Raw genomic sequence first — 25,044 nt, forward strand, 5'->3', positions numbered from 1 at the left:
AGCACTAATAATATGTGCTTAATAAATTTTTTTCAATTAAATTGAATCAGAACAATGGCTTGATATCTTCAGGAGTCAGCTGACCACTATATTTTTCTCAGAAATAACAAAAATTCAGCTTAGACTGTCCAGATGTCATCTTATCCCAATACTCAAGGCTTTGGACACAGATGGGGGAGGGGGACTCTCAACCTATAAAAACAACAAAAGAGATACCTTTACTAGCTCCACTGCTCCAGAAGCAAAATCACAGCAGTAAAGAAAGGTCTCTGGAGCATTCCTATGAAAGCAAGGGAACACTCTAATTATGTTGTTGCCATAGATATATTCAAGCTACACATGGAGGAAATTGCATGCATGACTTATTAATAGGGATACTTATATAACTTGAGGAAGGCCTTGACCTATTGTTTATGTGGTTTCATTAGCATCATCATCACTATCATCAATAAAAAGTGACAATAATGATTAGCAATAGTAATATTGCTTTTTATACCAGCACTGTGGGGTTTTCCCCCCACATTACTTCTGAATTGGCACTGCTTTCAATGGCTCCCTCCCTACCACCTACAGGCTGATCAAAACCCTCTGCCTGGCATTCAAAACCCTTTACAATTTGCCTTCCTGCCTATCCTTCAAATTTCACCTTTATTTATTCCCTTCTCCCTTCCAGTCACAGGAATGTACTTAAGGATAAGCACAGTGGGTTGAGTTGTTCAATCACACCATTCCCCCGGAATGGAATGTCTTCTCCACTGCATTTCAATTATCTAAGCCTGACCCTTCCTTCAAAGACTACTTAAAGTCCCTAAAATCTAGAAAGATATCTTGAGGTTTACTGGGATAGATTTCTTTCTTAAGGACCAGGCCTTAAATCAAAATCACTCATGATATCACTGACTGGCCAACAATAGGTCCTAGCCCAAACCTGATTAGGTCATAGGTGACTGTAAATAGCAATGGTTTCTGTTTAGGTCAGAAACCCTGAGGGTCTTCCCCTCCCAGACTGATTTTTTTTTTTTGACTAGGTAAAAGAGGTCGTTCTTTGCCTCATTTCTTACCTAGCCTTAATTACTGAATGGGTATTCCCTCAGTCAAACTGAGACCTGTTAAAGGCCTTAGTTTAAAAAGGTCTAGGTCTCCCACTGCATCAGGGGCCATCTCCAGTATCCCGATCTATATCTTGCCACTGGGATGGTTGCAGAAGAGAAAGTGAAAGGCTGGTGACTTTGCACAGCCCTCCCTCACTTAAATCCAATTCACTTGCAAGTCATGACACCACATTCCTGATGGTCCTCTTCGAGAATGAAGGACAAACAACTTCAATTCCCAACATCCCTATGAAAAATTCCCAGACTATCCAGGACCTTGGTGACTCTGCAGCATTTTATCAACTGCAGAACTTGTCTGTCACACAGTATTTGCTGTCATCCTGTAATATTTTCTAATGCAGTGGTTTTCAAAGTTTTTTTTTTATCAAGATGGAACCCTTTATTATTATTTTTGGTATAAATTATGCTTGTAAAAAATACATGCCTTTTGCTTTTATATCACAATTCACTTCTGAATATATTCCTCCCTCCCCCCGCTTCCTCTAGACATTACTTGGAACAAAAATGAAAAAAGGATGGGTAAAGCAATTTAGCAAACCAAACCTACTGACCACAGTAGAGAGTATATGTACAATTCCTCAGCCATTGTCCCCCACCTCTGCAACCAAGTCATTATAATCATGTAAAGTTCAGTTTTGCTTTATTGTTCTTTCCATTTCTATTGTTGTGGTCAATGTGAATAATTTTCCTGGAATTGCTTACTTTATTCTATTTCAGTTCACACTAAATATCCCATGATTCTGTCAATTCCTCATATTTGTCTTTTTTTCTTTAACCGTTCAGTAATACTCCATTAATATTAAGGCACCACAACTTTTTTCGCCAGAGCCAAGCACAGTACCTGATACACAAAAGGCGGCTAATACATGCTTGTTGATTGACTGACTGATTTCACCATTCCCCAGTCAATGGGCATCTAACTTTGCTTAAAATTCTGTTACCACAAAAATGTACAATTATGAATATTTTGGCATAAATGGAACCTTTCTGTCTCTGACCTCTTTGGGAAAATGCTTCATTTTAAATAAAACCTTAGCCCAACTTGTGCTGTAAAATGTTTAAAAATAATTACAACAACAGCAATTGAGATTTATAGAATGCTTTAAGGTTTGCAAACCTGAGAGGTAGGTGCTATTATTATTCCTTTTTTACAGATTAGGAAACCAAGGCACAAGGAGTTTATGTGATTTACCCAGGGTCAAACAGCTAATGTCTGAGGGAGAATTTGAATTCAAATCTTCCTGACTCTAAGACAGTCACTCTATCTACTGTTTCAAAAAGAAATATGAGTACTACTCCTAAGGGTAATAAGTAAAATAACTAAACCTGTTTTCTTAAAAAATCCATTTCAGATCAAGTTGGTACTGGATGTAATGATATGAAAAACAAAGTGCTTAGGAAAAGGCTAGGGTGATTTGCTATCAGAATGTTTTATGACTGGAAATGCTACTGGGGACTATAGCTCATCTTATAACATGTTTCACAACAGTTTCCATTTTCCCTTTTGCTTATATAACCCAGTATTTGGGGGATTCTTTAAGTTCATCATGGTTTTGCTTTAAAAAACTCAAGAACTATTTTTAAACTACATTTGTTTGAAAATGACTTTGTCATTTTCCTCGTAATACCAGAACTTAAAAAAAAAAAATTAACGTCAGTTTCATACATCAGAGTCACTAGAAATGACTAAAATTAGAGATTTGTTTTTCACATATATTTGGGATGTGGTAATCAAGCAAGGTCTATGGACATCTATTTTGTCATCAAAACTTTAGTTATTCAAGCTTTTTTTCTTGTTTCTTATTTTGATACCCCCCAAAATAATAATAAAAGACCCCTTTGCACAGACTGTCCCCCCTGAGTCCCACCCCTTCTTCACCCTCCATCACCTCTTAGAAGCTTTAGCTTTCTTCCAGGCTCAACTTGGGTTACCCAATCAAACCTTTAGTGCTCTCTCTCCCTTCAAACGAACTTCTGTTTCTATATGTGGGAATGTTTACTTATATCTATAAACTACAACTCCCACCCTCAGTAGAACATAAGGTTCTTAAAGGCAGGAATGGTTTCTTCATAATGCCTCATATATCAGAGGCATTTAATAACTGGTTATTTGAATTAATGAATAGTAAAAATAAAATAATGTAAAAAATGCAGTGCTAGAAACTGGATTCTTGTCTCTTGGGTATGGGGGTTGCAAAGTCTTGCTATACAGCTTTAGGATTATATTGTATAGTCCTTCTAACAGGAACAGCCTTGTCCAAAAATAATATGGATGTACCATTAAGCATGATGTTAGCTTTGTAAACAAGATCACGCACCTCTTTTCCCTCTTCACAACTAGACGTTTTGTCAAAATGCTAAAATGCCTTGGATGTGCTGGAACACAGAGAAAATAAATGACTTTTGTGGAAATTCTCCATAGCCTTTACTCTGGGCTAATTTTATACATTTTTATAGTTTTATAGCTTTTTAACTCAAGGCAATAGAGACATATAATCAATAGGCAAAAAATGATGACTAATTATGACTTTGGCAATTATACATTTTGCTCACAAATACTAGAATACTTTTCATGGGAATAAATTTAACATTTTGCTTTGTCAAGTATGACTTCATATGGTTGAATAGACCTCCTACGATACAGATAAAGGTTGTCATTGAGTGGCTGTCTAATTTCTAGGTAGTCTTTCTTCCAAGCTCTGGCCTGAGCTCTCTTCTATGATGATCTCCTCAGTTCCAATGAGTTGCGTTTGGTAGTAGTGCCCCAATCTATAGATCCATCCCAATATCTCCCCTGAACTCCAGGACTGCATCACTAAATGCTTGCTAGACATCTTCATCTGGCTGCCCTACTGGCATTTCAAAACAGAACTCATCATCCCTATCCCCTAAACCCTTTCCTCCCCAAGACCTTCCCTATTTCCACTGAAGTACAATCTAGTACCTTTCTAAACTAATTTTATATCATCCCTTTCACACATTCTATGTTCCAGTCAAACTGTATTATTAGCAATTTCCCTTAAGTTCAATACTCCATCTCTTTGCCTTTGTATATGATGGCCATTCCCTAAGCCTGGAATGCATTCCCTCCTCATCTCTACTTCTCAGAATTTTTAGCTTTATTCATCTCAAGTGCCATCTTGTACACAAAAGCCTTTCTGATTTCCCCAGTTATTAGTATTCTCCCCCTCCTTAAATTATCTGGTGTTTACTTGTGCTTTTGCTGTATTTTCTAGTAAACTCCTGGAAGAAGGGGACATTTTTCTTTTGTCATGGGAACATAATAAATGTTTGTTAAATGACTAAATGAATGAAGATGGCCAACAGTGGAAGCCATACCAGTTATTCTGGTAACTCTGGTTATAGTTTAATGAGGCAACCCTGGCCAAAGCCCAGAGCAAGTAAAAAAATGGATTTCTTAGGTATCTGCAACGGAGCAAAACTAAAACATTCTTCTCTATCTGAATAACATTTATTATCTGTACAAATTACATGAGAGAAAACATAGTAGAGTGAAGAAAGAGCCAGACTATCCCACTTCTGACACTTACTAACTATCACACTTACTAACTTACACACTGTGTGTGACCCTGGGCTTAGCCTTTTTGAGCCTCAGTTTCTTTACCTGCAAATGAAGGTAATTATTCATCGCAGTCTTTGTGAGGCTCCAAGGAGATGTACATAAAGTGTTCTACATTATGTCACTAAATTGTAAGCTCTTTGGGAGCAGAGACTGTCTTTTGCCTTTTGTATTACTAGCACTTAGCACAGTATCTGGTATACAGTAGGTGCTTCATAAATTTTTACTTATTATTTTGCAAAACTTAAACCACTACATACATGTCAGCCGTGAATATGAGGATCAGGATCATTATCAGGATTATAATTACTCATGATTACAGAATTTAGGGTAGTTAGGTGGTGAAATGAATAGAATGCCAGGCCTGGAGTCAGGAAGACCCGAATTCAAATCCAGTTCCAGGCAATTACTAGCTATGTGACCTTGGGCAAGTTAGCCCTGCTTGCCTCAGTTTCCTCATCTGTAAAATGAGGTGGAGAAGGAAATGGCAAACCACTCCAGTATCTTTCCCAAGAAAGCCCCAAAAGGGATCATGAAGAGTCAGACACGACTGAAAAATGACTGAAAAACAGTAATTTAGATCTCTAAGGATTCTTTCTTTGGTCCTCCTTTTCCTCTCCGCACTCTCTTTATTGATGATCTCATCAGTTCTTGTGGCTTTGACTCTTGCCTCCAGGCATATGACTCCCAAATCTACACATCCAGCTCTCCTCAGTCTCTTCTGAGGTCCAGTTCCACAATCTGTCACTGCCTACTAGATATCTCTCTCTGTATGTCCCAAAGGCTCTCAAATACAAGATGTCCAAAACTCACGATCCTGAGAAGATGGCCAAGAGAAAGGACATAAAGAGAAAAGGGAGGAGGGGCTAGAGTAGAAGAACCATGGGGCAGGCAGGAGGAGAACCAAGAAGCAGTGGCAGGAAACTCCAGAAAGGACAAGTAAAGGGTACCAGGTTACGTGCGAGGGAACGTAGGACAGTTAACTCCTAATACTCCTTCCAAACATCTCTGTTTCTGTTGTCATAATTCTCTCATTCTGTCTGCCATCTCTTGTTGTTCAATCCCATTTCAGTCATGCCTGACTCTTGGTTACCCCATTTGGGGTTTTCTTGGAAAAGATACTATAGTTGTTTGCCATTTCCTTCTCTAGTTCACTTTACACATGAGAAAACTGGGGCAAACAAGGTTAAATGACTTGTCCAGGGTCACACAAATTTTAGGAAGGTTACTGAAGATGAAGTTAGCTAGGGAAGATTTCACCGAGGACTTAAGTTTTGAAGGAGCAAGGGGTGTGGTTAGGTAGAGGAAGGCGAAATAGGTTAGACGGAAAGATATGAATGAGGCTTGGCTCAGAGGGCTGGAGTCCACTAGCAGGTTTGGAACAATGAACCCTAAATCACACGGAGCAGGCTACAAGGGTAATAGTTAGAGAGATTTATTAATAAAAGCCCTTGAGATTAATCCTAAATCTTTTATCTTCCTGGAGAGGCTGTTCCGTCACTGCATCTAAAGTCAGAGCATCTGGGGCTCAAACTTGGACTCACTTTTCATTCTGCTTGTGTGACCCTGGGCCTCAGTCTTCTCCTGCATAGACCAAGGGAGTTGGACAAGATGATCTGAGACCCTTTACAGCTGTAAATCAATGTTTCTATGATCCTATGCAATAGATGCACAATATGCATTTGGCAAAGTCTCAATCAGGCTCTGTTACACACCTACATATTTCAGGAGCATGAATACTATGAATACTATACTCATTCCATGGCTCTAGGGATTTGCATTCCATATAAGATCTGGATGAATAAGCTAATGTGTGATGAACAGGAGCTGGTTATAAAAAAAACAACAACAAACTAGGACTGAAGTGAGATGCATGCACTAGTTAGCTGAGATTATATTCTCCATCTATTCCAGTCCTTGGCTTACTACCTTTTAGGCAATCAGTCCCTGGGCTGGTGGAACAGATTTTACTGAATGGCTAATAAATCATAGTCACAATCTTCTGAAATTCATCCAAATAGTACTTAATAGTAGGTGCCTGGCATGATACAAAGGACAACCTAACAAGAGGGCACATATATATTTGCCTCCCCAGAAGACTTTCAAGTATGACAACTCTAATATTTAAGTGATTAAATAGAATAAGCTTCTCTTCACACCATTTTGAGACTGAAGACCCCTTTTATAATGTCAAAAAATGTCATGGGCCTCCACATAATATAACTGTATTAACCATAACTAATTAAGAAAATACATTACAGAAGGTTAGTATGGATTCAGCAATGCTTTTAAGTGAATTTGTACTATATTGTTTATCTAAATGTTCAAAAAATAGTAATACATATTCTGAGACATATTTTATTCAGCTAACAAAAGATATGCTTGTGGATTAGCATATGAATTTGTGGACACCTTCCATAACCGGAACTCCACTGACCCCAGGTTGCAAACCCATGGTCTAAACTCTTCTGTCTTTATCTTCCTCACTGTCTCTGCAGGTTGACATGAGGGACCAGCCACTTACCTTGGCCTGAGTGATGTTGTAGTATATTCTTCCTACCTTCCTTCACTATTCTGGCTCTTTTTCTGGCTCTTTTACCTTTTACTGGCTCCTCATCCTTTTTTCCCTCCTTAAACACCCATGGTTCTGTCCTTGGACATCTTTTTTTCTCTCCTGATAATTTTATTCATCTCTATTGCTTCAATTATCACCTCACACCCATCATATTGCTTGTGGTTAATAAAGATGACATAAATTAACTTTAAATAAAAAGAAACTATCAAGGAAAAAACTGGCAAAGATAATCAAAAGAAGGAAATTGTTAATATTGGAAGGGGTTTACAGGGAGCCAGGCCACATTAATACATTGCTGGTGGAGTTATGAATTGCTCTAATCTTTCTGGAAGATAATTTTAAGTTACTTATGAAAAATCACTAAGAATTCATACCATTTGATCCAGTTGATCATTACTTAAAATGTTCCCTGAAGAGGTCAATAATGGGAAGAAAGGTCCCATATATACCAAAATATTCACAACAATATTACAAACAAACAAACAAAAAATTACTGGGAACAAAGTGTAGATGCTGAGTACTGGGGAATGGCTGATCAAATCTTGGTATGTCAACGCTATGACGTATATATTTATACTATTTTGTGGTTGTTCAGTTGTTCTTCAATTGTGTTTGAATTGTCTTAGGGTCTAGTTTCATGTGTAATAAGATGTTGCTTGAAAATATTGCTGCATAGCTATGCATTCCCCTTTGGAAAACTGCCATAACTTCTTGCACAACTTTTTTCAATTGTGTCCAATTCTTCATGACACTATTTGGTGTTTTCTTCTTTTTTTTTTAAGCAATTGGGGTTAAGTAACTTGCTCAAGGTTACACGGCCAGTTATTTCTGGGTGTGGTGCTAAGTATCTGAGCCCGGATTCGATCCCAGGTCATCCCGACACTGGGGCCGGTGCTCTTATTCGCTGAGCCACCTGGCTGCCCCTAATTTGGTGTTTTCTTGGCAGAGACACTGGAGTGGTTTGCCATTTTCTCCTCCAGTTCATTTGCCAGATGAGGAAACTGAGGCAAACAGGGTTAAATGACTTGCCCAGGGTCACACAGCTAGTAAATGTCTGAGGCCAGACGAACTCAGGAAGATGAGTTTTCCTGACTCCAAGCCTGGCATCCTATGCACTGTGCCAGCCAGCCACCCCATTTTTACACTATAAGGGATGACAAGTTTGAAGAATTCAGAACAACGTAGGAAGTCATACATGAAATGATATGAAGCAAATAAATCACAACCAAGAGAATGCACACAATGACTATAATGATATAAATGAAGACAACACAATTCATATAAATTGCAATGAACAATGCTGGTTCCAGGGCAATGATACTGAAAATACTTCCTCTCTTTTCTTGGTCACTATATCAGACTGATATGTTCAACTTTAAAAAAAAAATATGGTAGTACATGATCAGGTAGCTATTGGGGAGTGTTTATAGTATAAAAACCAAAATGCACCTACAAAACATACTGTTGCCTAGTACATAGAAAGTATTTGATATATGTTTAAAGACTGAAATAATATTTTCTTAAAGTGGGAAATCTACCTAATAGGACTGTTGTGAGGAAAATACTTTGCAAATCTTAAGAAGTATGTGTGTATGTACATATGTGCATACCTCCCCTCCCTTAATATATATACCATATGTGATATATTTAAACATGTGCTTTAAATACATAGTATACACATATATCTGTGTGTATAGATGTGTTTGTGTGTATATATATAATATATATATGTACATACACACATATACCTTAAGATGTATGTGGATGGCATACACACAAATTTATGCATACATCCATGTACACACAACACACGTGTGTATAATACACACGTGTGTATACATACCTGCACAATGCTACTATTGTTGTTCTTGTCCTGCTATCTCCTATTTCCAGGCCTCTGTCTGTATCATCCCTTGAGCTGGAGTGGTTTCTCCTCAGTCTCTCTCCTAGGGTCCCTCCTCATCTTCTTTCAAAGCCCCACCCAAATGGTAGCCATCCTAAGAAACACTTCCTGGTCCATCCATGTGGAACTGAGCTCCCTCTCCCCAAATTTCTTGCAGCACTTTGCTTGACTCCTCCCTTGCAATTCTTTCTCCCTTTGCATGCCTCTCCCCCCCTCCCCATTTTTTTTTTTTTTTGTTACCTGACTTTCTCTCTTTAGGCTGTATTATTCTGCAGATCAGGGCCTATTTTGCATCCATGAGGAACTATAAAGAGTGCTGGCTTTAGCACAAAGGGTCTGGATTTGAATCCCAGCTCTGCTACTTCTTACTTGTGTGATCCAGGGACGAGTCATTTAACCACTCTGGGTCTCAGTTTCTTCATTTGTTAAGGGAGAGCCCTGGAAGAGCTGACCTCTAGGGTCCCTTCTAGCCCCAAGCCTACGATCCTGTGATGTCTCTTTGTATCTACTGGCAGATGTACATGTGGAAGGTGATCAATAAATGTTTGTGAAATTACATTGTACTGAAGGGCATTAACTTTTGCCTTCCATCCTGCAAAGTAGGTGCTCTCAGTCTTCTCAGTATAGGCAAGCATGCAGACCAGAATAGTGTGTGGGCCAGGGGAAAGCATGCTTTTATTTCACCATGAAGGCTACCGAATAATTCCCTCCTGCATCAGCATTTTAAGTTTGAAACTTGTGACCATCCAATGACTTTCTGTGGCATTTTGTGAAATCAGCTGACAGCCTTGGCCCTATTCCCAGCAGACAGGTGTAAATATCACTAGAATCTACCACGACGCTGGGTACTCTCTTGGCAGGGGGTTTAAGAATTAAACGGTCTTTGGAGAATGATCTGACCTCTCCCTTCCAGAAGGCTAATTATGGTAAGGAATTCTGTAATTGCAAAGTGCTGGATAAGTACAATAATCCAAGGTTTTAATCCTTCACTTTCCACATGCAATAAAATTCAATTTTTAAGAGGAAAAAATACATATCTGCTCCTCCCTCTGAAACACAGTAAACTAACTTTCCTTTCAAAATAAATTAATTATCTCAGTTCACTGGGCAACAACAGTTCCTAATATGTGCGTACATCTCCTCAGGGAAAAAAAATACCAAGAAGGAAGGGTTAGACAGTAAAGAAAAAAGTCATTTTTAAAAATTACTATTATTAGATGTAAGAAAAGTTAGAAAAGAGAAACAACCATCAACTTGGGCATTAGAAGTTATCAATCAACAAATATTTACCGAGCACCTACTATAGATATTGTGCTAGGCTGTAGAAAACTAAAAGAAGTATGAAAGATTCCTGCTTTCAGGAAGCTTCTAACCTAGCTCATAGCATAAACACTGGCAAAAATTAATAAAAATATAAGCAAAGATAAATCACAAAGTACTATATGAATAATTACTTAATGAGTGGCAAAGAGTGTTATCTGTATTTACTGCCCAGAGGCATGAGGCTATTTTCGTGGAAATGAATTTACCACTTTACTTTTCAAACTCATAGCCCTTATATATAGGACTGCTCAGTCCCAGAACTGTGAGCTCAGGAGAAAAAAAGATCACTTTGAAGATAATACAGGGATAAAGAAATCTGTATTTTAGAGGTTAAGGGAAGGACCAAATGGGAGGATAGCCAAAATAGCTCTTTTGGGAACCAATGATTTTGTCAATAGCAAGCTGTGTTTGGCCCCTAAAAACCAAAAGATACAAAGTCCTATTCCTTTAAGAATAGTATCTGGAAGACTGAAAGGAAGGGATCTGGAAACCCCTGAGAGGTAACAGTGTTTTCTTTATCCTGGAAAAACATTCAAGAGGACAGGTATATGAGTCTGAAAGGTCAGGTCAGGAAAAGAATGTCTGAGTCAAGTCAGTTTCCATACCATCATGCCCTATTTTTATAAGTTCTGTTCTTCCACTTTCAACCCCAAATCATTTAATAAAAATACTCAATAAAACACCTTATGAGTAGGATCGTAAAAATACAGATATTGAACTGGAAGGGCCCTCAGAGACCAGCTAGTCCAATCCCCTATCTGAGGAGCCAGAAAGGCTTGCCCCAAACTGATATGTCCCAGGGTTGACAAACGCAGTAAGCAGCAAAAGTGGAATTCAAACTAGGTCTTCTAATTATACTTTCCACTGCACTTCTGAAATAGAATCTTAGGGATGTGTGTGTGTGTGTGTGTGTGTGTGTGTGTGTAACCAAATTCTCTGATAAAACAAGTCTATTTTAGCATAAATGGTGCTGGATTTTGGAATCAAGAGATTTGGGTTTGAATCCTATTTCTGATCTTTCTTAGCCACGTGATGCTGGGCAGGTCACCAAGCCTCTCTGTGCTTCAGCCCGAACTTCACTGGGAAAATGAACATAATAGTAATTTCACTACCTACCTCACAGGACTATTGGGAAGTGAGCCCTTTGGAGACCTTATCTTAAAAGCATTATAGAAACATGATCTATGTTTATGTACTAACTAATAAGTATAATAAGTACATCTTTACTCTTAAAGAGTGACTTCCTTTCCAAAGCCTAGTAATTCAGGGTTAACACTGTGATGTTTGCGGGGGGGGGGGGGGGATTCTTCCACTACATAGGTACCAGCTCCACCAAAAATTCTACTATGTCACTGTAATCAATCCCTTTAACTTCCATGATCTCAGTTTGCTCACCTGTTTTTTGTTAGAAAAAGGCTGAATCTCTTGAGTTCCTGCTAGTTTTTAGATATTTATGTCCTATGATTCCCAGCATATCATTCTGGTAGACACACACACACACACACACACACACACACACACAGAAGCACATGCACATCAGAGTTGCTTGTTGTTTTATAACTGTAAGTTACGGCATTGAGTCAAGAAGATTCCTCCTCCTGAGTCCAAAATTGACCTTAGACACTTGTAGTTGTGTGACCCTGGGCAAGTCACTTAACCCTACCTGCCTCGGTTTCCTCATCTGTCAAATGAATTGGAGAAGGAAATGGCAAAACACTCCAGTGTCTGTGCCAAGAAAACCCCAAATGCTGTCATCAAGAGTTAGACACAACTGAACAACAACAAGAAGTTATAGCAATTTTCCAAGACGAAATGAACAGTTGTTGAGCAATATTTTCAGGAGACATCTTACTGCACAGGAAACCAGACCCTAAGATAATTCTTTCTTCTGCTGGCTATCTTGTTTCAGCCAGCTTTCACTGACAAGCACAGACAATGAATATTATTTATAAGACTATATCTTTCTATAATTTTCCCAATAGCCTCCTAATGGAATATCTAATACTCACTTCAGAGCATTCAGAATGGGGAAAACACTATTTCCAGCACCACAGCCAACCTGAAATTAAAACAAAAAAAGAAGGCAAAAAAAAAAAAAAATCAGAGCAGTAAAGCAAATGTCTCCCTAGCCAAAGCATTTATAAGTTTAGAACTATTTCTGATTTTCATCATCCTCATGTTGAACTTGTTCTGACATTTTATTAGCTTTGTCATGTACACATATCTTCTTTATGCCTCAGCTCTGCCATTTGCAAAGTGGGCATAATAATAACTTCACTATCTACCTAGCAGGAAGGAACTTTGTGGGCCTTAATGCACAATAGAAATGCGAGCTTTAGCATGAACTGAATGGCACACTATTACCTCAAGAAACAGTCATATTAGAACTGTCACTCCTTCATCCACCTAAATACAATAAATGCCAGAAATAGATTGAGAAAAAATTGTAGCCAGGCACACTGGGTTGCAAATTGCATCACCAGAAACAATGATACTATTGGTTACTGATTCTACTCCCTTACATAATCCTCTATGCACACAGATTTCTTTAAGCACTTCAGTGTGGAACCAGAGTCGAAACTGAAAAAAATTATACAGATGGTCCACTTTAAGGTCACTCACTGTCTGAGACTTTCTGCCCACATTTTCCCTAGTACAGTACCTCTAGGATCCTGAAAGTGGCATGGCTTCCGGGGAACAAATCAGTCTTTGCAGCCTCTCCTCTTTTCTTTTTAGGATGTTGGCTGTCACCAGACCTTATTTCACTCTGGCTGTAGGCAAAATCACCAACAGAGTCATTTTTACAGGACTCCACTCCATTAGGCATGGCTGAGCAGTCTATTTTTGAGAAAGAGTCTGTAGCATTAGTTTTTACATGATCCCAAGACATTTTTCTCTTCTCTTCTGTAGTCTGTAGTCCAACTGGAAGAATTTCAGGAAATTCCCTCAACAGCCAATTACGATCCTTGAAAAATTTATTCTTATGAATCTTGTAAAAATTATTCCAATATTTACTGGCTTGACTTTCATATTTGACTAAAACAAAAAAGGAAGAAAAAGACAATTTATGAAATCTCTAGTTTATTATTCATAGTGATAATCATTTTATATATACCATTTAAAAACACATAAAAAACTTTCAAAGCTTAAAAACTAACCAGATTTAAATATATATACTTTTAACATGTGTTTAAATTCGCTTTATTTACCTTACATATTCACAGCCCAGGGTCTTAAAAATACAGCGCATTATCATTACAAACTCCTTTTCTTAGCTTACACTTGGAATCTACCCCTTAATAAATGCATTTTCATGAATATCTTGTATACTTATATGAATTGAGACTTCAGAAAGACGTTTCCTTAAGGCTCCAAATACAGATTTAATACATCAATTTTTTAAATGTAAAACTCAAACAGGAACTCTCTTTAACAGAGACTGAAGGACAAGAGAAAAAATGAGAATAGAGTTTTATTCACATAAGAATTCTTTTGGGAATCCCTTTTAACATCGTCATGACTAAGTGTTCTTAGGTTTGTGGTATGGTTTGACTTATTGCATCATGAGAATTTAAGAACTAGAAAGATCCTTGGAGATCATCTGATCTAGCTTCTACTTGAAAAGTGAATCCTCTTTCCAACATCCCTGACAAATAGTCATCATTCTAGACTCTGTGAAGCTCTTCAGTAATGGAGAAATGCATTACTTCTCATGGCAGCCTGATCTTAAAATTTTCATTTAATTTTTCCCAAGAAACACAAAGCTACCTTTTCTCCCTCCCACACCATCTCATATTTTAAAAACAGCTCTTTGAAGTCCCTCCTTATAGTGAGTTAAAATAAGCTTTCCTAGAACTCCTACTCCTGGTCCTAACTGTATTTTCTAGAAACAGGTAGATTAAGTTGAGGTCTCCTTTCACAGTCCAAACCCTTCACATATCTGAAAGACAGTTTCCCCATACTCTCATTTTCTTCAACAGTAGTTCTTGGAAGTGTCCCTTCACTCATCCTAGTCCTTATCAAATCTTAATTGGGGTACTGCTAATGGAGACACTTAGCATTTGAGGCTGGAGTTTTAAAGTGCTTTTGAATATACCATAAAGCACATTTCAATTTTCTTCACAGATTAGCAGGTCCTGTACCCTCAGAATGTTGTTCCAAGGAGCCTGACAAGTAACTCTGTCAAGTCTATACTTGGCACATGGTTCTATTTCCTCTTTTGTAAGATCTTTTTTTCTTTCAATTTTTATCTTTTGTAGCCCTGTATAATCATAAATTAAAGTTATAAGGAACTTAAAAATTTCTTTAATTCTGAAATTAAACATCAAAAAGAATATTTTCATATATATATGCATATTTATATGATATCTAAACACAAAAGAGGGCTGTATATAAAACTATGATCTGTATTTCAAACCACTTGCTTTTTAAAAATATAAAAATCCTATGTATTAAAGTGTTCTGCTTTTTTTTTTTTGGCATCACAATTACTAACCTCTTTGATGTCCAACACTCTCTCCCCAATTAAAAGCCATGGGGGAAGAAAAAGAAAAAAACAACCCCAAAACAATACCTTGTAACAAATACACAGTCAAGCAAAATGACTACATAGTAGTCATGTCCAAAAATGTAGCATTCCCATCACCTCTCCTAGGAATGGGTAACAAGCTCTATCATAGGTCCTCTGAAGACAATGGTGGTCATTGCACTGATAAGAGTTCTTAAGTCTTTCAAAGTTGCTTTTCTTTACAATGCTATTCTTACTTTATAAATTGTTCTGCTTCTGTTCACTTCACTCTGCATCAGTTCATAACACTCAGGATTCTCAAAAAATCATCTATCTCTTTGATCATGTCACTGCTGTTCTCCAGAGCTTCCAAGATCCTTGGCCTGGACTTTCTGACAGCCCTGAGACTTCATGACCTCTCTAGGGAGGACAGGGAAATCCCTATTGGTACAGAACCTTGAAGGTTACGCTATGTCTCTGGTCTTTCACTAGTGCTAGAAAGATGGGCTTGTTTGCCAACGTTGGAATTGGCCATTTACAATCCTCTTTCCTATTGCGCCTTTAGGCTCCTGGCTGACTGCACGGCTCCAGCATAGAAGTCACTTACTATAGTTTCTTATTGGATTTCTTGATCATTATTTGGTTTGATGTGAATTTCTAAGTTTTGCTAGAGTAGGTATGTTAGAGCTGGGTGGATCTGCCTCTTGTTTAGGCCAGGAACTAGAGGATGTCCCAAAAGATTTAAAAGCTTAAAAATGCACTAACACTTTTAGATACCCTGTATAAGGGTATTCAGAGATCATCTAACTCAACCCCCTCATTTTGTAGATGAGGGAAATGAGATCCTGAGAAATTAAGTGACTTTCCCAAAGTCATACTGGTAATTAGTAGTATATTTTGGATTCTTCGACCAAAAACAGTGTTCTTTCCACTACATCTCATAGCTTATCTTAACTGCAGGGAAAGTATCCATAATGAGTTCCATTCATATGGCCCAAAATGACTTCCCACGGATTTAAAATCTCAACAGTTAAGGGAAATGCTCTAAAGCCAATATACCCTTCTGAATTTAAGGTTTGGGAAATGATCAAAGATCTACAACACTATCCTACGAACACAAGATTCAAGGTATGCTAAGACCCTACACATAATCAGAATCAATTCCCATACTGGCACTAATGAATGGGGTCATTTATGGAGGATCCCAAAACTAATTATGTTTGTTTCTAGAATACTTCTAGATTTAACTTTTGTGAGTGTGCCTGATATATTAGAAATTTAAAGAAAATAAGTGACTCAAAAAGAAATTAGAAGTCTATCTATGTTCTCCACTTTGCCTTTTCCTCCTCATTCTCCAAATACGTAGCTATAAATCTCTTCCATGCTAGGGACAATCTCTCATACAGAAAAAAATTACCAATCTAAGTACGAACTGCTTTCCTCAGAAATTTCCCAGAACTAAGCAGGTAAATAAGGAGGTAAACAAGTAACTAAATCTAAGGATTTCAAATGGCTTGATGAATGAAAGTCAGGATTCCTTACTTAAGAGTCTGAAATATCAACAAGGCAACTACTTAATGAGAGTAGTGGTTAAATGTCAATAATCATGTTAACCATGCATGCTCTGGATAAACCCCAATGAATAACCTGAAACCTAAGCATCCCAATTTACTCTTCTGTTCAGTGTTCTGCACCTATGTGTGATATACAATGAACACTAAAAATCACCAGTTTTCTAAACTATTAAGACATGTTCTTTTGTGGAGGGAAAAAAAGATATTTTATTTTCCCCACTTACATGTAAAGATAATTTTTAACATTCATATTAAAAATTTTTTGAGTTCCAAATTTTCTCAAGACATGGTCTTTTAAACACACATTTCACTACTGCTTTTACTTTGTTTCAAATTGCAAAGAAAATTAATGTTCAACAGAGATTCCAGGAACACAACTAATCTGCTTTAGATGCCAAATGTTTTACTACAATTGGCTCTTCCAATTCATGAAGCATCAAAATTTAATATCATCCTTTATAATTATCATAAAATACTAAATAATATCAAAATGGTAAAAGTTTATTAAAGCGATGACCTTGGTTACAAAAATGGAAAATGTACACAAATGAGTATCAGGAATTGTTTATTTAAATATTTTCACTTTTCAATTGCTAATCCATTCAAAGATTAGGAAAAAAAGAAAAGGAAAAATGCACATGAATTCAAAAGAAACACAAAGTAATAGGGGAGAGGGCAGGAAGAGAACCACAACATGCCTCCAAAAGTATCCAACAAATTATTTTGCTTATGCTATTCCTGTCCTCTTCTCTAAATTATGAATCATTCAACTGAAATTAAAACTTTACCATGCCTTCTGAATTATTTAAACAATTATAAATTTAATGTCAATTGCCTTTAGCTCTTTATAAAAACTAGTACTAGAAAGATACTCTGAGATGTAATAATGGAAACAGACAAAAGCAAAACATGAGAATACAGAATTCATGCAACTTGCATTATTTTAATTACTAAAAGTATAAACCATAAAAGAGAGACCATGGCATAGCAGAAGCAATGAGAATATAAACTGGGATCAGAGTTCATTTGGGGTAGAATTGGAACCAGGGCTAGTGAACTGGGAAGGTTTCTTTTTAAAGTTGTGCTGTCTGTTATAGGTCTCATTTCTGTCAATGCTGGGGATTTTTTAAAAATTAATTTTCATTGATATTTTATTGATTTTTCATTTTTTAGGGTTTTACATATTTTTAGATATTTTCATTTCTGAACAGACTCCCTTCCAATCTGAAGAGCCATTCTTTGTAACAAAGAATAAAAAAGAAAGAGAAAAAAGGCAGCATAGCAAAACTAACCAGAACAATTAAATCTGACGGTATTATACACAATGTTGCATGCCCATGGCCCCTCACTTCTGCAAAGAATCAAAAGCGGTACATTTATTTTTTCATCTCTTCTCTGGGATTAAGCTTGGTCATTATATTCATACAAATGCCGAGAATTCTGTAATCAAGTAAAGGCAACTGGTAGGAGGTAGAAACTCAGCCAGTTATCATGATGCAATAACATTATGACAACAACAACAACAGATATTTCCAGGGCACAATTTAGTTCCCTGAAAGACGGGTATTGTTGAAGATACCTGGGGATGTAGAAGGGTTAATTCTCTTTGCACAGGTGGATTCTCAGACAGATGTTTAGTCAGCCTGAGCTCAGGCCAATAATGATAAAAACCTGCCCTTTCTTCAGCCTTGTCTCTCTGACCTTCTAACCAGGTATGCTAATGATATTAGAAATTTCCTTGCTGGAGCATGGCTGTTTACTCTACTGGGGTTACCGACTCTTGAGTTAATTGCTGTATGCTTGCTGATGGCAGAGAAAGAGATGCAGTGATCCTTTTTAACCACGGCAGAATGAAGCAACTTTTCAATTATTCACACACTGCCGAGGGTAAGGAGGTATATGACACATACTAGCCAATTATAAATATTCAGAATTCATTCTGAATCACATTGAATATCACAAATAAGAAAACGTATTAAACCATTTATGCCTCTGACACATATACGATATGATTAATGTGAATTATGAAAATTTATTCTAAGTTGCTATGTAACAAAAAGCAATTTGAGGTTATTTTTGCTCACCGATTACGCAAATAACTCAACTCTCAAAGTTGGAAATTTCCAAGTGTCTAGGGATCACTGATAAAGTTTTCTGACTAATAAAAAAAAAACCACAACCCTTTAAAGTTTATTACAATGAAAACGAATTTCTGAAGTGAGTCCCACATGAAATTTTAAGCATCTCAATAGCCTTGCCAACAAATATCCCAAATTTATTAGTCCACTGAAATTTTTTGTTAACTCACCACCTCCACATAGGGTACTCAAGTGGCAGGATGAAGTGAGAATTCTTTATTATTTGCCTGATACAAATAATAACTTGCCCAAGTCAGCTGGATATTTGTAAGGCTGATTTACAATGAAATAGCTGTTTCTGTTACTGAGCTTAGTAACCATCACATTTCCTAGCTAACCAGCTATGATTTAAGAGACTAGAAATGCTTTTAAGGGATGAAAAAACACATTTTTCCACACCCTCATCTTAAATTGCCAAGTGTATACTTCTTAAACTTTCCTTGGAATAGGATCTGTCCAAAAAGGGCAGGGGGAGGGAGAGGAAAGAAAAAGGAAAAAAAATTTTGTTTTGCTTAAATTTTAAAGACATCAGTAAGTAGAAATGGGGAACTGGATCATAAGACCAGCTAATTCAGTAAAAAGGAATATTGCTACAAGGTCTGATGGTGACAAACTCTAACAGTCAAAAAGAGGCATCTCTATTAAAAAAAAAGTCCTTGTTATTCTCCAAATTAACAAACTCTCCTTACTATCAACACCATATATGGATTTCCCCTTTTCAGCTTCAGTCAAGCTATTGTGACATTTGACAAAGGGACCAGTGCTTGGCTGTGAAAGGAAAGACAGACAGACAGAAAGGACTGAAAGAAATATGCAGATAGAGTTGGTCAGTAGTTTTTCCTCAGTTGCACTAAAATATGCGGGGTGAAAGAGGTAAACAGAACTCAGATTCAACAGCAATCTGTTTCTGAGATGCAAGAAAAAATTGATTCATTCAAAGACTCTGGGCTTTCCTGTATAAGAAATGACACAAGGATTACAGAGCCATTGGCAAGCAGGTGAATGTGTCAAAAATCTTGTCAGGGCTAAAAGATAGCTCCTAAATTACGAATCACTTTTCCTTGTGGCCACCAAACAGCCCATCAGGAGCTTCCCCCAGGGCTTATGGACTCTAACCACCATCAGGAATTCAACTCCGTTCAACAAATGGTCAGGCTCAAATTCAGATTCCGTTACTTATTTTTTGGTGACTTTGGGTAAGTAAATCACTTAATCTCTCTGAGCCTCAGTTTCTCATTTGTAAAATGAGAGTCCTCCATGATCCCTTCCAGCCCTCAATCTATGATCCTACCACATCGACACTATGCTATGCTGTGGATACAAAGCTGGAAAGCGGCACAGTCCCTCCCCTCAAGAAGCTTATAACCAACCACTAGGAGGTCAAAGACTTCTGCACACACAATTGTAACCAGAAGGGACAAAATTGGGCAGCGCCTCGCCAAACAAAAAGTTTTCTTTTCCCCCGATGTCCATATATACCAGCCTTGTCATTGCTGCTCTAGGTGACCTTGTTTAAGTCTCATGGGACAGCCACCCCTATGGTGTGCCCTTGTCTCTTTCTTCATTCTAGGACATCTATGAAGTCAACCATAGTGATGACTGGTGCAAAGGGCCAGTTGCAACAAGAAACCTCCGCCACTTTGTCTCATTTAAATGGATTCTTTTGTCCTTGTCTCCACGGCAGCAAGCAAACTTGCTCACAAAGAGGCTGAACATGCTAATAAGAAAACCAAGTAGCTCAAAGTGCTATCATCAGTCCTCGCCAGCCTGCTTTTCCTGCTTCTATAGAGAGAGGCCAGTCACCATCTTTCTATTTCAGTCACCCTATGGTTCTGTGGGAACTGTCATTTTCCTTTACTGCCGTTTCCAAGGTCCCCAAAATAACCTTCTCATTAGCTTCACTCTAGTTCATTGTTAACATAAATAAGCCAAAATGGGCAGCCACTTACAGAGCAAAGTTGAAGCATTTTAAGAGAACATTACCAGAGCTGTTCATCTATTCATGTTCTAAACAGAGGCATTCAGAAGGGTGAGAGAGAGAATGGGAGAGATTTAAAAAAAATCCTTAGATCTGCATATTTTCTAGAAATATACCAAAGATGATTTATAACTTCCTAGAAATAAACTAAGATGACTGATAACTTTTGTTTCAGACAGGGCATGATTTTCTCCATCAAGTTCAGCTGGCAACTAGCAAGAAGCCTGATTATGAGGGAAAATGTTTGTGTTCATGCTGGTAAAGTTTGGTTGTACTTCCTCAGAAGCGGAAGGACGGATCCTAAAAGGGGTGCCATGTTGGTTGCTATACGAGCCAGAGAACTCTCAAACAGTTCATCTATAGCTCTTCTTCAGGACTGCATGGTAACCAGTACAAAGAAAGCTCCTACTCTGCTCCTGAGTGGTGTAGGGGAATCAGATCCTGCCTAAGATACGGATTAACAATACAGAGTTGTTGTGAAGATCAAATTATGTAATATATGTGAGGAGTTTTACAAACCTCAAAGTGCTATGTAAATATTAGCTATCATTATTACTATTAATCATTACCACCAGGTCTTTCCCCTCCACACAATCAAAGAACCTCAGATTTAGAAGGGACTTCACCAGATATCTAGTTCAACTGATACCTGAAGAAGAATCCCTTCTTAAATCAGGGCCATTTTTTGGAGCAAATGGAATGAGGACTGTCTGAATATAAGAAATTTAAAAATCAGAATTGATCAGTTTCTTTGACCCACTTAATTTCCTTCATTGGTGGCAAATGTCTTTCCGAGTAAGTGGCAATATTACTTAGCATGCACAGTAGGGAATGGAAAAGGAAGGCCATATACAAGTCTTACATGTACAAAAGGGATTTGCTAAAAGATATTCTTATAAGCAGGTTGGAGGGCATTAAAAACTGCACAAACAAATGCAGAAATATTAAATGCACCTTTTTCAAAACATAATATGATAAAAATTACATCCAAAAAAGAGCCTTAGAAGCAAAAATTAAAAGTTAACATGAAACTAAATAAGCAAATCATAAAGAACAAGTGAGTGAAAGAACAAATCATAGAAACAATCAATAATTTCATTAAAGAGAATGACAATGAGACAAAATACCAAAATCTGTGGAATACAGACAAAGCAGTACTTAGGGGAAATTTTATATATCTAAATGCATATGTCAATAAAAGAGAGAATGAGCAGATAAGTGAATTCAGCATACAACTAAAAAAACTAGAAAAATATCAAATTTTAAATCCCCAATTAAATACCAAAACAGAAATCCTGAAAATTGAAGAATTAATAAAATTGAAAGTACAAAAAAAACAACATTGAACTAACAAAACTGGGAGCTAATTTTCTGAAGGAAAAAAACACACTAAAATATATATAAAACATTGGTTAAAAAAATTAAGAAAACCAAATTATCAGTACCAAAACTGAAAAGGGCATCTATACAACCAATGAAGATGAAATTAAAGCAATTTTAGGATCTATTTAATCCAACTATATGCCAACAAAACTGATCATCTAAGTGAAACAGATGAATATTTACAAAAATATAAATCACCCAAATTAAAAAAGAAATAGAATACTTAAATAATTGTGTCTTAGAAAAAGAAATTAAATGAGTCATAAATGAGCTCCCTGTGGAAAAAAAAAACAACCCAGGACCATATGTATTTACAAGTGATTTCTACCAAACAAAGAAAAATTAATCCCAATCCTACAAAAACTATTTTTAAAAAAACCCCAAAAGGTATATTTAATTAAAAAATAATTTCCTACAAGATGAAGAGATAAATCACTGAAAAAGAGTCCTGCCTTATGATGCTTACATTAATTGGTAGATTTGGTACCAGAAATTTAAGAATGAGTGTTATGCCAGTTAGATTAGGAATTGTCTGGAAATAAACGCATTTTATGGAGGATTGCTTGATTATTTCTAAATATCAAAAATTATCACAGGTTATTTTTCTGAACACCAGTTTTTCTCACAAAGGCTACTACTATCCAGAGTCTCCAATTTTCCACACAGGATAAAGTTTCAGCCAGCTCTCAATGGAGGGACTACTAGTACAACCCCATCGCCTTGGATAAATAGCACTAGAATGTTCCGCTTGGTGGATCCTTAGAGCTACTCATAACTTTCTTCATCAATTTCTATAGTTGTCATAGTCTCTTCTGTATCTCCCAAAATCATGTTTAAATTCTGATCATAAGCATGCAATCTTTCTCACAGTTCTTTGTCATTTCCCATTTTTACATAAATTCATTCATGTAGACTGAGCCTGATGACATCCTATGGCTCCTCTACAGTGTTGGTAGTCTGCTGCTGCTGATCAACGTCATCCACCATGTTTCAAACTCAGTTATTTTTTTTACAAAAACTATTTTTTAAAATAGGCAAAGAAAGAGCTCTACCAAATTCCTTCTATAATATAAATATGGTTTTGTTATCTAAACCAGGGAGAACAAAAACAGAGGAAAAAAACTATCCAGGGCTGGGGAACGTGCAGCTTTGAGGTCACATGTCTTTGGGTGTGGCCTTTTTGACTGAGTCCAAGTTTTACAGAACAAATCTTTTTATTAAGGGAATTTGTTCTGTGAAGTTTGGATTCAGTCAAAGGGCTGTACCTGAGGACCTATAGGACCACATGTGGCCTCAAGGTTGCAGGTTTCCCACCCCTTCATAGACCAATTTCCCCAATGAATATTCAAGCAAAACTTTAAAATAAAATACTAGCAAGATTACAGCACATACCACATAGACCATACACTATGACTAAGCTGGATTTAGAGAATGCAGGGCTTGTTCAATATTAGAAAAACTATAAGCATAATTGACCTTATCAACAGCAAAAACAACAAAAATCATATGATTATATCAAAAGATGCAGAAGAAGCTCTTAACAAAAGTACAATACCCATTCCTAGTAATAATGTTAATTATTATATATTAATATCATATTATAATTTATAATATTATTTCATATTATGTAATATATAACATATATTATCAATGATATATTGATATTAATAGTATATAAATAATAGGAACAAATACAGTTTTTCTTAAAATGTTAAGTAGTATCTATTTAAAACCAAGAGCAAGCCTTATCTGTAATGAGGATAAACTTGAAGCCTTCCCAATAAGATCAGAGGTGAAGTAAGGATGTCACCATTATTATTCAGTGTTGTACTAGAAATGCTAGTTATAACAATGAGACAAGAAAGAGATAGAAGAAGTAATAATAGGCAATAAGTAAACAAAACTATAACTCTTTGCAGATGATCTGATGGTATACTTAGAGAATTCTAAGGAATCTACTAAAAAATACTAGTCAAAACAATGAATAACTTAAGTAAAATTTTGCAGGATATAAAATAAGCTCATATAAACCATAAGCATTTCTACATATTACCAACAAAGTCCAACAGGAAGAAACAGAAAGAGAAATTCCATTTAAAATAAATGCAGAATAGTATAAAATACTTGGGAATCTACCTTCCAAGTCATACATAGGAATTATATGAATACAATTAAAAAACATTCTTCACATAAAGACAGATCTGAACAATTGGAGAAATACTAATGGCTCATGGGTAGGCTGAGCCAATATGCTTAAAATGATAATACTCTCTAAATTAATTTATTTATCCAATGCCATACCAATCAAACTACCAAAGAATTATTTTATAGAGCTGGAAAAAAATAACAAAATTTACTTGGAGGAACAATAGGTCAAGATTATCAAGGGAATCAATAATAATTTTTTAAAAAGTGTAGGAAGGAAGCCTAGCAGTAGCAGATCTCAAACTATATTACAAAGTAGTAATCATCAAAACAATCTGGTACTGGATAAGAAATTGAGTGATTAATGGAATAGATTAGATACACAATATACAGAAGTAAAAGGGGAGCTAGGTGGTACAGTGGCTAGAGTGCTGAACATGGAGTCAGGAAGAGTAATATTCCGAAAATCAATTCTGGCCTCAGACACTTACTAGCTGTATGAACCTGAGCAAGTCATTTAATCTGTTTGTTTCAATTTCCTCATCTGTAAAATGAGCTGGAGAAAGAAATGGCAAACTGGTCCAATACTTTTGCCAAGAAAACCCCATATAGGGTCACAAAGAGCTGGACATAGCTGAACAACAACAACAAGCAATAGAGAAGTGACAAAAATCTAGTGTTTGATAAACCCAAAGACCTAAACTTTTGAAGTAAGAACTCACTATTTGGAAAAAAATTTCTGGTAAACTGGAAAGCAGTCTGTAGAAAGTAGGAACAAATCTCATATATCCAAAGACTGTTTTCCAAAATAAGGTCAAAATGGGAA

General features: G+C 36.7%; 1 protein-coding gene across 7 annotated transcripts in view; it reads right to left on the reverse strand.

Annotated features, from left to right (window-relative positions):
- The window catches only part of METTL8 (methyltransferase 8, tRNA N3-cytidine), a 130,239-nt gene that overhangs the window by 14,738 nt on the left and 90,457 nt on the right, over window positions 1-25,044 (reverse strand). For 6 of the 7 annotated variants that reach the window (XM_069080046.1, XM_069080040.1, XM_069080043.1 and 3 more), the window contains 3 exons: window positions 13,156-13,529; window positions 12,503-12,552; window positions 217-280 (listed from right to left, as the gene is read on the reverse strand). In XM_069080046.1, the coding sequence (XP_068936147.1) occupies window positions 217-280; window positions 12,503-12,552; window positions 13,156-13,529 (488 nt within the window). The remainder of the gene's footprint in view (window positions 1-216; window positions 281-12,502; window positions 12,553-13,155; window positions 13,530-25,044) is intronic. The other variant, XM_069080045.1, reaches the window with a different exon arrangement.

The sequence above is a fragment of the Petaurus breviceps genome, unplaced genomic scaffold (genome assembly GCF_028583685.1).
Source record: "Petaurus breviceps papuanus isolate PSGF00001 unplaced genomic scaffold, PetGlider_PUasm1.0 91133, whole genome shotgun sequence".
In the NCBI taxonomy this organism is placed as follows: domain Eukaryota; kingdom Metazoa; phylum Chordata; class Mammalia; order Diprotodontia; family Petauridae; genus Petaurus; species Petaurus breviceps.